The 14,938-nt window shown below is 50.1% G+C and overlaps 4 protein-coding genes across 4 annotated transcripts; 1 reads left to right on the forward strand and 3 right to left on the reverse strand.

Annotated features, from left to right (window-relative positions):
• Positions 1-25: 25 nt before the first annotated feature.
• Positions 26-2,225, reverse strand: LOC117901354 (homogentisate 1,2-dioxygenase). Its single transcript, XM_034812063.1, has 7 exons — positions 2,115-2,225; positions 1,373-1,642; positions 1,127-1,313; positions 813-1,064; positions 474-755; positions 239-420; positions 26-172 (listed from the first exon to the last, which is right to left on the reverse strand). Exons 1-7 carry the CDS (start codon positions 2,127-2,129, stop codon positions 35-37), a joined length of 1,326 nt encoding a protein of 441 aa, XP_034667954.1. The 5' UTR covers positions 2,130-2,225; the 3' UTR covers positions 26-34.
• Positions 2,226-2,786: 561 nt separating this feature from the next.
• On the reverse strand, positions 2,787-8,284 carry LOC117900680 (MPN domain-containing protein CG4751). The gene is made up of 6 exons (XM_034811126.1): positions 7,833-8,284; positions 7,405-7,765; positions 7,253-7,340; positions 7,028-7,197; positions 6,698-6,946; positions 2,787-6,633 (listed from the first exon to the last, which is right to left on the reverse strand). The coding sequence occupies exons 1-6, from the start codon at positions 8,163-8,165 to the stop codon at positions 3,482-3,484; spliced, it is 4,353 nt and encodes a 1,450-aa protein (XP_034667017.1). The 5' UTR covers positions 8,166-8,284; the 3' UTR covers positions 2,787-3,481.
• Positions 8,285-8,622: 338 nt separating this feature from the next.
• On the forward strand, positions 8,623-9,980 carry LOC117900464 (replication factor C subunit 3). Its single transcript, XM_034810839.1, has 2 exons — positions 8,623-8,783; positions 8,869-9,980. The coding sequence occupies exons 1-2, from the start codon at positions 8,724-8,726 to the stop codon at positions 9,874-9,876; spliced, it is 1,068 nt and encodes a 355-aa protein (XP_034666730.1). The 5' UTR covers positions 8,623-8,723; the 3' UTR covers positions 9,877-9,980.
• Positions 9,860-14,928, reverse strand: LOC117900455 (nuclear pore complex protein Nup160 homolog). Its single transcript, XM_034810827.1, has 12 exons — positions 14,749-14,928; positions 14,588-14,687; positions 14,039-14,533; positions 13,791-13,972; positions 13,311-13,726; positions 12,584-13,253; positions 12,417-12,522; positions 12,201-12,353; positions 11,902-12,144; positions 11,712-11,830; positions 10,524-11,651; positions 9,860-10,460 (listed from the first exon to the last, which is right to left on the reverse strand). Exons 1-12 carry the CDS (start codon positions 14,828-14,830, stop codon positions 9,934-9,936), a joined length of 4,221 nt encoding a protein of 1,406 aa, XP_034666718.1. The 5' UTR covers positions 14,831-14,928; the 3' UTR covers positions 9,860-9,933.
• Positions 14,929-14,938: the final 10 nt, after the last annotated feature.

A 14,938-nucleotide genomic window follows, 5' to 3' on the forward strand; every position in this document is an offset into this window, starting at 1 on the left:
AGATACATATGATTAGAATGTATTCAATTTTCGACTATTTCTGAGCTTTGTTAATTTGAAAATTATCCTTCAAGGACTGCCAGCATTCGTAGTACGCAGCATCCAGTTTCTGGCAGGTTTCCTCTCCCCATTTTGTCACAGCCAGACTCAGCGAGGACTCAAACATAAAGGCCTGAAAGGGACAGGAAGAAGTATATCACATCTCTTATTTTTAAGTTATTTAAAAGCCCCGACAAACCTGAGTTCCTTCAGCGATACGTTCTGGTTGAAGCTTGGCGTTCGAGGCACCCTCAAAGCACTTGACATCCGGTCCGTGTGGCGTCATAATCGAATGGAGAGTGGCTCCACCCGCGGCAAAGCCATCCTCTTTGGCCTCATACTTGCCCAAAATCAAGCCCATAAATTCGCTCATGCAGTTTCCTAACAAAACACCATTAATATTTATACGTTTTTGTTGTTAAACAAGTACTTACTGTGATAGTAGGGCGGTCGGAATGTGTGCTCTTGAACGGACCACCTTGGTGGGAAGATGACAAAGTCGGCAATGGCCGTGCCAGCCCTCAAACTTGGACACGTGAGCACGGTGAAGATGCTGGGATCGCAGTGGTCAAAGCTCACCGAATTGATGACCATAAACTTGGATAGATCGTATTTGTAAGGCACATAGTTGCCATGCCAGGCAACCACATCGAAGACACTGTGATTCTGCTGGGCAACAAAGAGACTGCCCTGGAATTTGGATATAACCTGAAAGTCTGCAGATTTTTATTAGTTTTACAACTCAATGTTGCCAGGCATGTAGATGGTCTCACCTTCGATGTGTTGATCATTGAACCAAGCCACTGGCGTTTCAAAGTCCCTGGGATTGGCCAGGCCATTGGCACCGATGGGTCCAAGGTCTGGCAAAACGAAATGGCCATCGTACACCTCCAGAATATAGCCTCTGGAGGCACCGTTCACTGCGACCGCGAATCGAATGCCCTGCGGAATCACACAAATCTCATTGGGTGCCACTTTCATGCGACCCAACTCCGTGGTTATATCCAGAACTCCCTGCTGAGGCACTTGAATGGAGAATAAGGTATGAACAAATTATAGAATTCAACTGAGAGAAGCCTTCTCTTACCGATCAGAAAATCACCATCGCTGTTGTAGAAGGCCGAGCTATCCATGGACTCGTTGCATGAGTAAATGTGAATGGCTAGACCATGTCGAGCTCTGGCATCTCCAGCACCACAAACCGTATGCAAACCCTCGACAAAAGTAATCTTTCTGCCCTGCTGAGGCGGCAAATCGAAAGGTTTCCAGCGAAGCTACACAAAAATATAGATTCATACACAGTTCCATGGAAAATATATCCAGAAATATTCACCTGATTGGGGTTTGGTGGCTGCTCGTCCCAGTTTTGCTTCAGGTAGGTCGCTCCTTTGAATGGCTTGAATGGCTGATGCACTGCCGAGGGCAGTTTCCTGTAGAGCCAGGTTCTTACGTTTTCGGTTCTAGGCGCCGTGAAGGCGCTCCCAGAGAGCTGTTCGGCATAAAGTTTGTAAGGGCACACCTGAGGCGAGTTCTGACCCACTGGCAGTGAATTTGGATACCGCTCATCCTCGGATGAAAAGTGTGAGCCAAAGCCCGACAGGTACTAAAATGGTAAAGAAAAATATGCCCGGTGCTTGCCGGAATATTCAATTTTTTTAATGCACAAGCTGAACAACGAATCTAGTTTGAAACTTGTTTATTTATCAGAAACCGGAGAGTAATATTATGGGTTGTGACACAAGTTCAAGGCGCGTGCCACATGTGCGATTGCTCAGATATTTTCACTATGAATTTAACATGTAACCTAATCACTTCGTGTGCTCTGTTGGCTCCTCTTTAAATTCCTTGTTCAAGTACAAAGAACGGTAAGCACAACTTTAAACATTATCCTCTATATTTGCAAGGAGAAATATAAATGTTTTGCATCGTTCCTAGTTGTTGATCAAGAACATTTACTCTTGCCATTATTCGATGTGTACATAGTATATTTTTTGACTCGCGCACAGTTTTAATTTGAGCACAATCTCCACCTTATGAAGATTTAGAAGCCACGAAATATTTGAGCACTCTTTTACCTTATATTGCGACATATCCTCAAGCGTTCAAAAGTATCAACTGAACTCCGTCGATCAGCAGAGACTTGTATTTATATGCGCTCGGTCTAGTCAGGCCACTTGTTTACCAGTTGCTAGAAGGCGAGTGTTTTGAATACCTGCCGGAGAAACTAGTCGCCGGCAAAAGGCCAGTGACAGTCCCCTAAAATCTAACGAACAACAACACATACGAGCCCCCCCAGATGTTTATTCGTGACGATGGGAATGAGATTGTTTTGATTTTGCCAATATCTAAACCGAAGCACTGAACCACTGACTTTGCATAGCTGATATTCTGGTTTTTCTAACACCCAATACTAGGGCTAGAAGTGTACCAAATCGGAAGCAGGGAATGTACCAAAGGGTCTTCGAGATGATTAGCAACAGCAAAACTTTCATTCCAACTGCATTCAACTAATAAGAAACTTCGAAACTTCCTTCAGCTTCTAGTTCTTTAAATTGAAACAAAGGTAAAGTATAAGTAAAATCTATAAATCTGTATTCCGACCGCTTGATGCTCTCTCCGTTGTATGCAAGTTTCAAGCAGTTTGACGAATGCTGGCAGCAGACTAAGTATTGAGAGAGCAATGCTAATGCTTACTTTAGTAACTAGTAAACCATTTAAGTAGTAAAGTAGTAAATTAATCAGTAAACTAAGTAACTAGTCGTGTAATTTATTGCGGCAAAGATTCAAAGTTATAGTTATGCGGTAGGCAAATACAATACAGTTGATGTGTCTTTCATGTCCGTTCGGTCGGTTCCTTTGTGTGTCTGCTGTTCGGTCTGTATATATTTAAAATACTTAAAGTACTTTTATGCAGTAATTAAGACTAAATTAGTACGAGTACATTAAATTAAACGTTTAAGGACATGCAGCGCTCGTGAGTAAAAGCGGGAGATTCACTCGCAGTACTGGCGTAATCTACAAATATATGTACGATGGATACAGGAGACAGATCAGATGATTCTGGCTGATGACAAATATGCACGGCATATCTGGAATGGTATGGGGATGCATCATGGGTGAACCTCTATCAAATCATATTTTGATTGGTCAGATTATAGGGATGTCGATACAAGGAAAGTTTATCTGAGTTTCTTTACACCTAAAAAAGAAATCGACTTAAGTAAGGTTACAACTAATAGAGAAATATTGTTGAGAAATCAATAAATAGAATTAGGATTTAAGGACCTATCCCCGAAGGATATTGTGATACTTCCACTCGGATGGGGGCGATTAAAATGACCGACACTGGTGCATGCTTATGGGTGCTACGTTACGATACGTATGAGGATAGATACTGCTGGGGAAATACTGCGTCTGCTGCTGCTACTGGCAAGGAAGGATCCTAATCATGCGACAGGTTCAGGATGTCATCGCCCATGCTGCTCTTGGGCATCTTGGCTGGCGGCGGTGCGGCCAAATCGGCCACCGAGGCAAACTCCATGCGCTTCTTGGGCACACCGCTGCCGAGCAGTCCTCCCGGTGGCGCCAGCTCACCGTACAGACGACTCAAGTCCGGCGATGGCCGTCGGTGCGAGGAGCCACTGCTGCCATCGGACGGCGACGGAGACGGTGTGTTTGAGGGCACGCTCGATATGGCCAGATCCACGGCACTAAAATTGTATTTGCTACCAGAGTTCGAGTTGCTGCTGCCTCCGCCGCCACCGCCACCGCTCGTGGCCGACTTGGTTGGCGTGAGTCGCTCCAGGGCCGGCGAAGCCGAAGACTCTCGTGTGCGCGCCGACGATGGTGTTGTCGATTTTGGTGGCTTCATCATCATGGCCGACAGGGACTCCTGCTGGATCTTGAACAACGCCGACGGCGACATGAACATGTTGTTGGCGGCCAGCGTTGTCTTCGAGAGTGGATCTGGAATGCCATATTTGCCATGCTGCTGCTGGAAGAAGGCCGCATAGTCCTGCATCTTTTCCTGGGCCAGAGCATTGTAATAGGCAGCCGGACTCGAAAGGGATGAGGGCGATTGCACACCCGATCCGCCAGCACCGCCCGACGAACCAGAACCCTTCATTGAGTTCGACGATGAGCCGCCGCCCACCACAGCACCCGATGGTGTGGCAAACAGAGCATCCAAGTCGGCGGCAGCCTTGTTTTGACGATACAACAGCGCCTTGATCTCCGAGTCCTGCTTCTCCAGCTGCAACAGTTGGTTCAGCATGTCGTTGCCCATGTCCTTTTGCTTCTGCTTTGAGCTGCCGCCGCCACCACCTCCGCCGACGCCTGCTCCAGCGTTGAGCAGCGCCGAGAGTTCGTTGTGGGCACCGGCCATGTGCTTGTTGGAGGCCATTGCCGCCGCAAACTGATTGTTGGGATCGAACAGCTTCGTGTAGGTCTGCAGCAGGGCCGTGTAGTCCGCCTGGGCCGACTGCTGCTGGAGCTGATGTTGTTGCTGCTGCTGCTGCTGTAGCTGTTGCTGCTGCTGCTGGTGTTGCTGCTGCTGCTGCTTCTTGGAGCTGCTGCTGGCGACTGAAGGCGGAGGAATGGCAGCGGCGGCCAGTCCAGCCATCTGTTGCTGCAGGAACGCATTGAGGTCGTTGCTCTGCTTACTCTGCTGCATGTAGGAGTCGTAGCCGAGCAACTTCGAGGCCTGTATCAAGTTGTTGTAGTCCGCATTAAGGGCAGCCGCAGCTGCTGCTGCCGAAGCGGAGGCGGACGTCGATGGGGACGACTTGGAGGACTTGCCAGACGACGAGTTCGACGGCTGACTGGCCGAGGGCACTCCCAGTCCCGCTCCCGTCAGATAGCTGTAGTCGGAGCCGAAGCCCAGGGTTCCCAGTGTGGTGGCTCCCAGTGCCTCTGCCTGCTGCAGGAGCAACGCCGCGTACTCTGGCGAGCGGATGAGTTCGCTCATCTTCAGCGGATCGTTCTTCAGCTCGTCCAGCTCCTTCATCAGCTTCGTTTTGTACGAGTTGGAGGTGGAGCTCGAGTTCGAGGAGGATGACGACGATGACGACTTCGAGGACCTCTCAGACTTGGATTTGCTATTGCTGTGGCTGTTGTTGTTGTTGCTGCTGCTGCTGCCACCACCGCCACCACCGCCACCTCCCGCGCCCGTGGGCAGCGGCATATTGAAGCTGTTCGAGTAGGCGGCCACCGCTGCAGCCACATTGGGATCATTCAGGCCACCCAGAGCCGCCGCCGCTGCTGCCGCCGCTGATGCGGATGCAGCATTCGCCGCATTGCTGTTGCCCTGCTTGGAGCCTCCAACCTTGGCTGCAGCTGCTGCCAACTGATTCAGCGAGGAGTTGCCGTAATCCTTGCGCTGCTGCTGGAAGAGTGCTGCCAGGTCCGCCTGCAGGAAGTTCGGCGGGAGTTGACCGGCCAGCTGGGCCAGACTGGCGGCCATCAGATCGTTGGCCGTGGGCAGACAGGCAGCTGCTGGTGGCACCAGGGCCGCCGCCGCCGCTGCTGCCTCGTACTTGTTGGGCGTGATGCTGGGACTGTTGCGGGCAATATCGCTGACACTGAACTTGCCCGGACTGGGCGCCGGCGAGTTTCGAGTGCGGGACGTGGACGTATGGGACGAGGTGTCCGATTTGGCCGGCGATGGGGAGGCTCGCACGGGCACCTCGAACTTGGCCGGACTGGCAGAGTTCGATATGGTAATGGGGCTATCCCGCGGCGAGGCAGTCAGTGCAGATGTCAGGGCTGATGTGGTAACGACTGAGGGGGCGATTGCAGCAGAAGCACCCACACTGCTGCCACCGGGCGTCTGTGGAGGAAGCAGCTGGCTGGTGGCCGCCGACGGTGGCATTGCTGGTGCCGCAAGATTTGGCAGAACGGCGGGTAGGCTGCTCGTGGGATTGGGTGTCGCCAGAGGCGACAGCATGCGCACTGGATTCATGTTCAGGCCCGATGGCATGCAGAGCTGCTCCTGCAGCGACATCACCTTGAGGTCCCTCGCCTTCTGCTCGGCCTGTGCAGATGATTCCTCCTCCGCTTTGCGTGCACTCTCCTCAATGGACGACACACCATCGACGAGAGGCTCTTCCTTGGCCGAGGACAGCTTCACATCGCCAGAGGACTCATTGGGCGCCCCAGCCACAGCCACAGCACTTGGCTGTGTCTCCATCTTCACATCCAGCTCATCGTTGTCGATAATCTTAATGGTCTTCGGTGGTATAAAGTCATCCTCTTGCTCACAGTCCAACACAGCACATATCCAATTCCACAGCGCCTTGTCGCTCTGCTTCGATGGGAATTTCGGGTACAAGGTGTTCTTCAGCTTCTCGTTGTACGTCACATCGTTGTTGAAGATGTTGCGGAACTTGACCACTTCGCCCCGATACTGAGAGTAGTAGTCCACGCACAGCTGTATCTCTGTGCGCACCTCCTCGGGTATCTCCTTGTCCGGCAGCACCGAGTACTGCATAAGCATTGGGCGTCCATACTCCATGGCCTGCTTGTTTTCGTTGGGCGGCACTATCCAAATGCATTTGACCACCGACTCCAAAGTGGGATTCTCATCATAATAAGGTGCTGCAAGAAAAATATACAAGAATTTAGCATAAAGGTCTAAGGTTTGGGCGATTATTTAGCCTACAAAGAATGAGGGATACACAGGGCGTGTAGGTAAGATCGCTGGCTCCACGCATTCGTATCTGATAGTCCAGCTGCGAGTCGCAGTCACGCAGTGTGGGCTCCGCCTGGAACTTGGGATGAGAGTGATACCATCCCACCAGCAACAGCTGATCCTGGATCATCATCTTCTGTATGTCGCGCTCCACTTCGCCGGCTCGCTGTCGATCGAAACGCGTGTTGCGGCAAGGATATGTCTTTGTAATTGATAGAGCTGTAAAAAGAGTCAAGTTTACAGACGCGGTTAGAGCTGGACTCTAGACTGTGGAGATGTGGAAGCGCGAGCCGGACTCACTGTGTGTGTTCATGTCCCAGGTGCCGCCCAAGTAGCCGCAGACCTCGCGCACCGTCAAATGGCTGTGGAAGTCGGCCAGCAGCAGGGCCGACGAATTGATGGTGATCAAAAAGGGCTGCAGTTTACCCACAGATGTGAACGGCACGGACTCAATGAGCATGTTGGCATCGCTGTGAGTAAATTTCCATAAGAAATAGGCTTTCAATGGTTATGGAAATTACTCACTGGACCATGTTCCGATTCGATATGCTGTTGTGTGCGAAAACGGTTCTCTTCACGATTATCTCCGGGGAGTCAGTCTTTCGCTCTGCATCTACAACGAAACCGGATCTATTATGATTTGCCCGTCAGGTAGCAGGCTGGGCGGAACACTTTACCTGGATCACCGTCGTCCGGTGTGGATTCCTTTTGCAGCGCACACTTCCGCAGATAGGTGTTCTTGTACGAGTCCAATTTCTTGTTCTTGTACTTGACCGATGCCCAGCCACAGCCGCTCTTCTTCTCGGGATTGATGATGCGCTTGCAGTGCATGGCCCAGGCACTGGGCGTGAGAAATATCGTTTCAGTCTCTTGCGATTTGATTTTGCCATCGGAGAGCAGGTCGCCAACAAATTTCTGGCCAAGGTACTCGATGGTCATCAGACCCTTGCCGGGCTGCAGCACATTGGCGGCCATCAGCGTTTGCAGCGTGACGTTGCGTCCGACGGTGCCATTGAAGCCCTCGTAGTTCTCCTTGGCCTACAATTGATAAATGTATCTGTGAGCAAACACGAGCAGGTTCGGTTGTATGTGTGGGCGTGCTCACCTCATCGTCGTTGTCATCGTCCGGCGCATCACTGTCCACATCCTTTTCACAGAGACTGTCGTCTAATATGGTCGCGGGTGCTGCTGCAATATCCACAGCCGTTGTTGGCTCAGGGTCTGGGTCTGCTACGGCTGCATTCGACGCCGACAAATCACGTTCCCCACCCCCCTCGCAATTATTTGTTGTTTGCAGCAGCGGCAGCGGCGGCGGCGGCTGCTGAACCTCCCCCTCCCCATCGCCTTCACCGTCAGAGCTGCTTACCACCTGGTTCTCGCCAGACTCGTCTACTTGGTCGCCATCGACCAGTGAGCCATTTTCCACGCCGTTCTCCATGCGTCTTCGTCTCGAATCTCGAATTCAATCAACAAAGCCTTAAAATTAATGCAATTCTCTCACAACGCCGCAGAATTTGTGTATGTGGTAGCAAAGTAGTGTTGATTTATTATAGAGCTGCACAAACATCGATAGCATCGATGGTTTTTCTCCAACATCGTCAAACTGCAACTAGTTCGCAGACTTGTGAGCTAAGTTCAAAATGAAATTAAAGTTATATATTGTTAAAAATTGCTGGCTGCGAATTTCTTTACGCCAGATTATGTATACATTTTTAAAATTGTATACCAAACATCCAATTCATTGTTGAAGAATAACACTGGTATTGTGAAACAATTGAACAAAAGATATAGTTCACAGATTCTTTGAACCAATTCAGCTGGTTCCGAGTGCGACATTGTTGGAGATGATAAAACATCGAAACCAGTAACCCGCCATCGATATCATCGATGTTTCTCGTAGCTCTAGAGTTTGTGCAAAAAGGCGCGCTTGCCAATTAAACAAATCAAACTCGGTGTTTTTCTCAGATTTCTTATAAACTTCGCATGCATAAATAAAATGTCACTTTGGGTGGACAAATACCGGCCTCGGGAACTAACAAAGTTAGATTTCCACAAGGTAAAACACGCTGCCAGCATTTAAATGCAACTAAAACAAAAACAACTGTAAAATCCATTACTTGTTTCCATTCAATCCATCACAGGAACAAGCCGAAAACCTGCGTAACCTATGCAAGCAAAGCGATTTTCCTCACCTCATGTTCTACGGGCCATCGGGCGCCGGTAAGAAGACGCGCATCATGTGCCTGCTCCGGGAAATGTATGGAGCCGGCGTGGAGCGACTGAGGAGCGAAACAATGACCTTTACAACGCCATCCAATCGCAAAGTCGAGGTAATGACTGTCAGCAGCAACTACCACTTGGAGGTGAACCCTTCGGATGCGGGCATGTACGATCGGACGGTGGTCATCGATCTGATCAAACAGGTTGCACAGACCCACCAAATCGAGATCAATGGCCAGCGGGAGTTCAAAGTGATTGTCATCTCGGAGGGCGACGAGCTGACCAAGGATGCGCAGCACGCTCTGCGTCGCACCATGGAGAAGTACGTGGCCACATGCCGCATCATAATGTCTGTCAATTCGACATCTCGCATCATTCCAGCCATACGATCTCGTTGCCTGGGCATTCGTGTGGCTGCGCCCTCTGAAGCGGAGATGACATCCATTCTGCAGAGCACCTGCAAGCGCGAGGGCCTGGCCCTGCCCGTCGAGCTGGCCAAACGGGTGGTGGACAAATCGGAGCGCAATTTGAGGCGCGCTCTGCTCATGCTCGAGGCCGCCAAGGTGGCCAAGTCACCGTTTACGGCGCAACAGGAAATCCCCGACCTGGACTGGCAGGTCTTTCTGCGCGAAACTGCCTCACAGATCATCAGCGAGCAGACGCCCGCCAAACTGGAGAAGATACGCGATCGCCTGTACGAACTGCTGACACAGGGCGTGCCACCCAATCTGATATTCCGCGGTCTTGTCGAGCATCTCGTGAACAACTGTGATATGTCCATCAAGGCAAAGACGTTGGAGCTGGCCACCGAATACGAGCATCGGATGCAGAACGGCGCCAAGCACATCTTCCACCTGGAGGCATTTGTGGCCCAATTTATGAGCATCTACAAAAAGTTCACGTCCGAACTGCTCATGGATGAATTTTAACACATTTAATTCGAAAAACTTATACATTTTATGAACCTACAACTGAATAAAACTGAATTACTGGATTAGTGCCTGCTGCTGGCGCTCTTCGCGATTCCGCAAAATTGCCATTTTCATTTTATCCGCTGTGGTGCGGCTGACTGTCTCAATGTATCTGGCCATATCATCCTCCAGCTGCACGCAGGCCACTTCGTATTCTGAGTGCTCCTTGCCATTCACCTTGAGGGCGTGCAGCAGCAAATCGATCGTGTTGATGGGGAATGCTAGCTGCGGCGTTGTCACATTGATCGACTGCTGGAAATCAAAGTATTCGCTGCCAGCGCCAAGCATGGCGCAGATCATCTCGCTGGCCATATCGGCGGCCTCCAGCAAACGATTGTGCTTGACATACAGCTGTAACAGCTCGCGGCAATTGCTCAGCTTGTAGGAGTCGTACAGCCACTTGGGCACAAATGCGTTCATCGTGAGCAATCGGTTAACGACGCCCTTGCGTATGAGCGTTGAGTCCTTGCGCTCGTTGTCGAGTATCAGCTTCTGCAGCAGGGACCATGCCATATCTGCGGCGTTATTACGATGTGGCAGATCTAGAAAGAGGATACTGAGAGATTAAATCATTGGAATTTTCATAGTTTGTCAGATTTATGCACCTGCCAGATCGTTGTTCTGCAGCCAGGCCCAGGAATCGGTGGCTTTCTCTTCGGTGGCGCTCACACAGGCAGCGGCCAGACTCTCAAATATTGGCTGCACAGGGAACGTGTGTCCGCGTGACAGTTTCAGGGCAGCCGTGTATAGGCCGTAGCTGGTTAGAAGATAGGACAGCTCTTCGGCACCTTTCAGCTCATAGGCGGCTATGTCCTTGCGATGGTGGGAGAGCTCCTTCAATGCCTCAACGTACACCAGTTCGCGACGAATGTCGGCCAGCTCTAGGACCAGCACTTCATCATCGTTTGGCGGCAAATCATCTTCATTATCCACATCCATGGCCAGCACTCGCTCGTCGCCAATGATTGGCTTGGCTATCCATCTGTACCGACTGTCCACCAAATTCAGGCAATTTACACAAATCAGCAGCGAGGAGCAGCGCTTGTCCAGGGCCTTGGGCGCATTGCTGCTCACTTGCAAGCGCATGGCCTGTTCGTACATGACTGTGGCGGCCTTGCGCATATTTCCCTTGCTCGTGTGAAAGGCATACAAAAAGTTATAGACCTCATTCTGATCGATGCTCAGCGAGCGGGCTCGCGACTCCACAATGTTCTCAAACTCGTTCTGTAGACCACTGTATGGGAGCTTCATGAGCAGGTCCAGGCTCTTGCATTGGAACAGCGTTACCACCAATTGACGCAGGCAATCCTTGCGCCTTGATATGTCGGCATTGTAGATTAGAGCGTGATACGCCTCCTCGTAGTGGCCCAAATGCATATGATTGTTGAAAACGATCGACTGGAACATGGGCAGCTGTGGATCATGGTCCGCCAGCTTACTTATGGCCTTAAGGGCCAGCTGAATGATGTAGTCCACGGCCGAATACTGCTCAAAGAGCTGTATGACCTTTAGATAATAATGAACCAACGCCTGCTTCTTGTCCTCCTTCGATGGTCCATCCTCATTGCCCAGTTCGAGTCTCTCTTTCAGCTGGCCGTGCAGCGGTGTATTCTTCAGCACATGTTCGATGAGGAATGCATCATCGAGCACCTTTTCAGACACATCCTGAAATAGTAGCACTGCCTTTTGCGTTTCGCCGCAATCCAACAGCGAGACAGCCAGCATAAAGGTACCTGCAATACAGGGAGAGAAAATCTCATTGAAGGAAAAATCAGTCTCGACGCTCTACTCACGACAATCGGCTTTCTTTTTACACCAGACGGCCAGCAGGCGCACATAGTCCTGCACAATTATCTGATGGCATGTGCCAAAGAGCCATTCTGGGAATACATAGCTGGGAGACTCGGGCCATCTGAAAGGCAGACAGACACATACATTTAGTACAAACATTTGGCTGCCTCGAGAGCAAGCTCTTCCACATACAGCATCTGATTGGTGTAGGTGACCAGCTGCAGCAGCGTTTGTCTCAATGTCGCTGGCTCTGTCTCCAGTTCCATGCCCGACTCCTTCAGCAGCCTGGACAGAGCACTGAACAGACCCTTGGAACGCAGGAACAAACAGAGCAGCGTGGTCTGATCATTGCCATAGCCACGCACGTGGCTGGAATACGGTCGGGAATAGCCATCGAAGAGCTGTGCGCGATTCAAGCGCTGTATGGAAGCCTCACTGCAATGCACATAAAAACGTTTACAAATTGTTGAATGATAGAGGATTTGGCTTACAATCCAGCTGGTGTATTCGAGGAAATGGGCGTTACGGCCATCCAAACGAGTGTGTAGTACGATTGCATATAGTTATTGACAGTAATCAAGAAACTACTGTGCTGTTCCTTCGTAATGTACAGCAAAATCAGCAGATCGCGACAGACGGAAAAGCTGCAGGGGGATACAAAAATTAAATGAAGGGTAAATGGAAGATATTTCGTTTCCCCTTCTTACCGTATCAAAGCCATTTGTTTGAATGTCTCGGCTAGAATGGATATTCCATACTCGCTGCCAAGCAATGCGCCAGTTGGCAGCAAGAAACGCGTGGATCTGCCATAATCTATGCAAGGAAAACGCATGATAAAACAATATGGCAATCAAGCTGAGCTGTGAAGCAGTACCTTGTGGCGGGGGAGCATCCGGATCGATTACACAAAGAATATTCAGCAGCATATCGACAGCTTCCGGCAGATTGGTAACATTCTGCAGCTGTAACTTCAGGTCCTCAACCGTGTCCTGCGGCAGGGTGGCGCAAATGTCATCATCTTCGGTGCTTCTGGACACAAGTTTGGCCACCAGATTAATGGGCGTCTCGCGCTGATAGAGTTTCTTATCAAATTCCATTTTGACATCCTCTGGCAGTGATTTTTCCACCAGAGTGATAATCCTTATTAGGTCAGCGAATGCCTGCGACATGGTGTAATCGTTGCGGAAGAATGGAGCTAGCATTGTTGCCACATTGTTGGTTTGCTCTCCAACGAGCAGAATATGCTCCAGCGTTTCGCATGGTCGCAGCAGGGCAAAAGACTGACGCCTAATGAGGCATGCCGCATCCATGGGACCCAAAATGGACAAACCAATGGGCTCCGAGTACTTGATGTGGTATTGCTCGCAGCAGGAATAGAAACGATCCCACTGGCCCATGGCAATTTCCAAATACTCCTCGTCACTGACCACAAACTCTTTGAATTCGTTTTGAATCTCATCCTCGACGGCCTGGCACACCTGCTCCTTGAGCACGGTCATCGACAGCTGCCTAACATCGAACTGCAAATTGACGCGTCGGAACATCTATTGGGAGGGAAAGCAATCAAGATTAATCTGCACTTCAGACATTGTTCTACTTACATATAAGGCCTTGATAATCACGGTACGATCGAAACGACCCGGATGGAAGATGTACGAGCAGTAGGCTTCGCGTGGATCAATGCCCTGCTCCATGGTGAGACAATAACGATCTGGTGGCGGCTCCAGCACCGAGGAAACCCATTTGATAGCCTGATTTGAGCCAAAATATATTGTCGAGACATTGAAATCCCCTTCGGCATTGCTCCACAGCGCCCAGATGTGTGTGAGGGTGACATCGAAATCAGCCAGATCCATTTGCGGCGCCACAACCTGCTGTTTTAGAATCAACTCTAGGCCCTTGGGATTTTCATCTGCCAACCTACAGACTTGCACGCAAACAAACTCGGCTCCATCGTTGTGTGAGAGGAATACACAAAAGTTTTCATCGTCAACTTTTCGTATTTGATTTGTTTGCGCTGCGAAAAAATAAAACCTAATTAGCAGCTGGAAGGAGCGATAATCTAGAACTATAACACTCACGTCCTTGTGCTGACCGTAAACTTTGAGGCTCGCCACAGCAGTTAATGGTTGAGACTGTCTGCATGGTGTCCAATGACCAAAGGCGCAGCTCGTTGCTCCTATAAACAACCAGTAGATATGTCTTGCCATCGACTTCACTGAACGCCATGGAATTGGGCGCATCCACAGATTCAGCCCGCCTCCTAAAATAGCAGAGCAAGTAAACATTAAGGGGGTTGTTGGCATAAACACAAGGGGGCAAAACTTACGTTAGAGCACCCGCGATGCTGGACAGAAAGCGAGGCATCAGATGCGGTTCCTTGACCTCGTGCGTTACAGTGGTGCCAGTGACACAGTTCATGACGTGCAGCACCAACTTGTTCTGGTAGGCCACCGCAAAGTAGGCCACTTGAGCTTGCTCCGACATAAACGAAGCAGCCACAGTGGGCATTGTGCCCAGTCCATCCGTAACATAGAAGGCGCTCGGATCGTCGATCTTTTCGTTCACGTCATAGAAGATCGATTGCGACTGCAGGTCGTCTGGGCCGGCGGCAGCGGCTACGCTTGTGCCAACCACCTTGAGTGGGAACACATAGCGATGGACACTGCTGACGGTGACGACCAGAAGCGTCAGTGATTGGCTGTGCTCCGTAAGCGAGACATTGAGCACAGCCGAGTCGGTGAAGCGCAGACGCAAGTGGTTTCTCACAAGCGATATATCCAGGCTGATCTCAGCGAGCTCCAGCACCTCCTTGTTAGTACGCCTTTAAGGAAACATTTTTAATTATAATTCAAGAGCTTTACATGGAAAAACTCACCAATATATAAAGCGATTCCGGTACTGCACATTGGTATTTTTATAGCAATGTCCGCCAGATATCTCAAATGTTTTCGTATCTTGAAGAGTGTTTAATGTTTCTGTGGGCCAACAGAAAATAATTGTTATTGTTGCTCGTGTCTTTACCTGGCACAAACCTACCTGTATTTATATTAACTTCGGTCCAGTCCGCTGGCTTCAGGTTTTTTGTGGTAACCTCACGATAGCTCATGTTATCATTCATGTTGAAATTCGGAGTTTATTAAAACTAAAACCGGAAAATAGAAATTATTGGCGGCACCACCGGCAACCTAAACACGCCAAGAGTTTGTGTGTTGGGCAACGAGAAAAA

Source organism: Drosophila subobscura, chromosome U, assembly GCF_008121235.1.
Source record: "Drosophila subobscura isolate 14011-0131.10 chromosome U, UCBerk_Dsub_1.0, whole genome shotgun sequence".
Classification (NCBI taxonomy): Eukaryota; Metazoa; Arthropoda; class Insecta; order Diptera; family Drosophilidae; genus Drosophila; species Drosophila subobscura.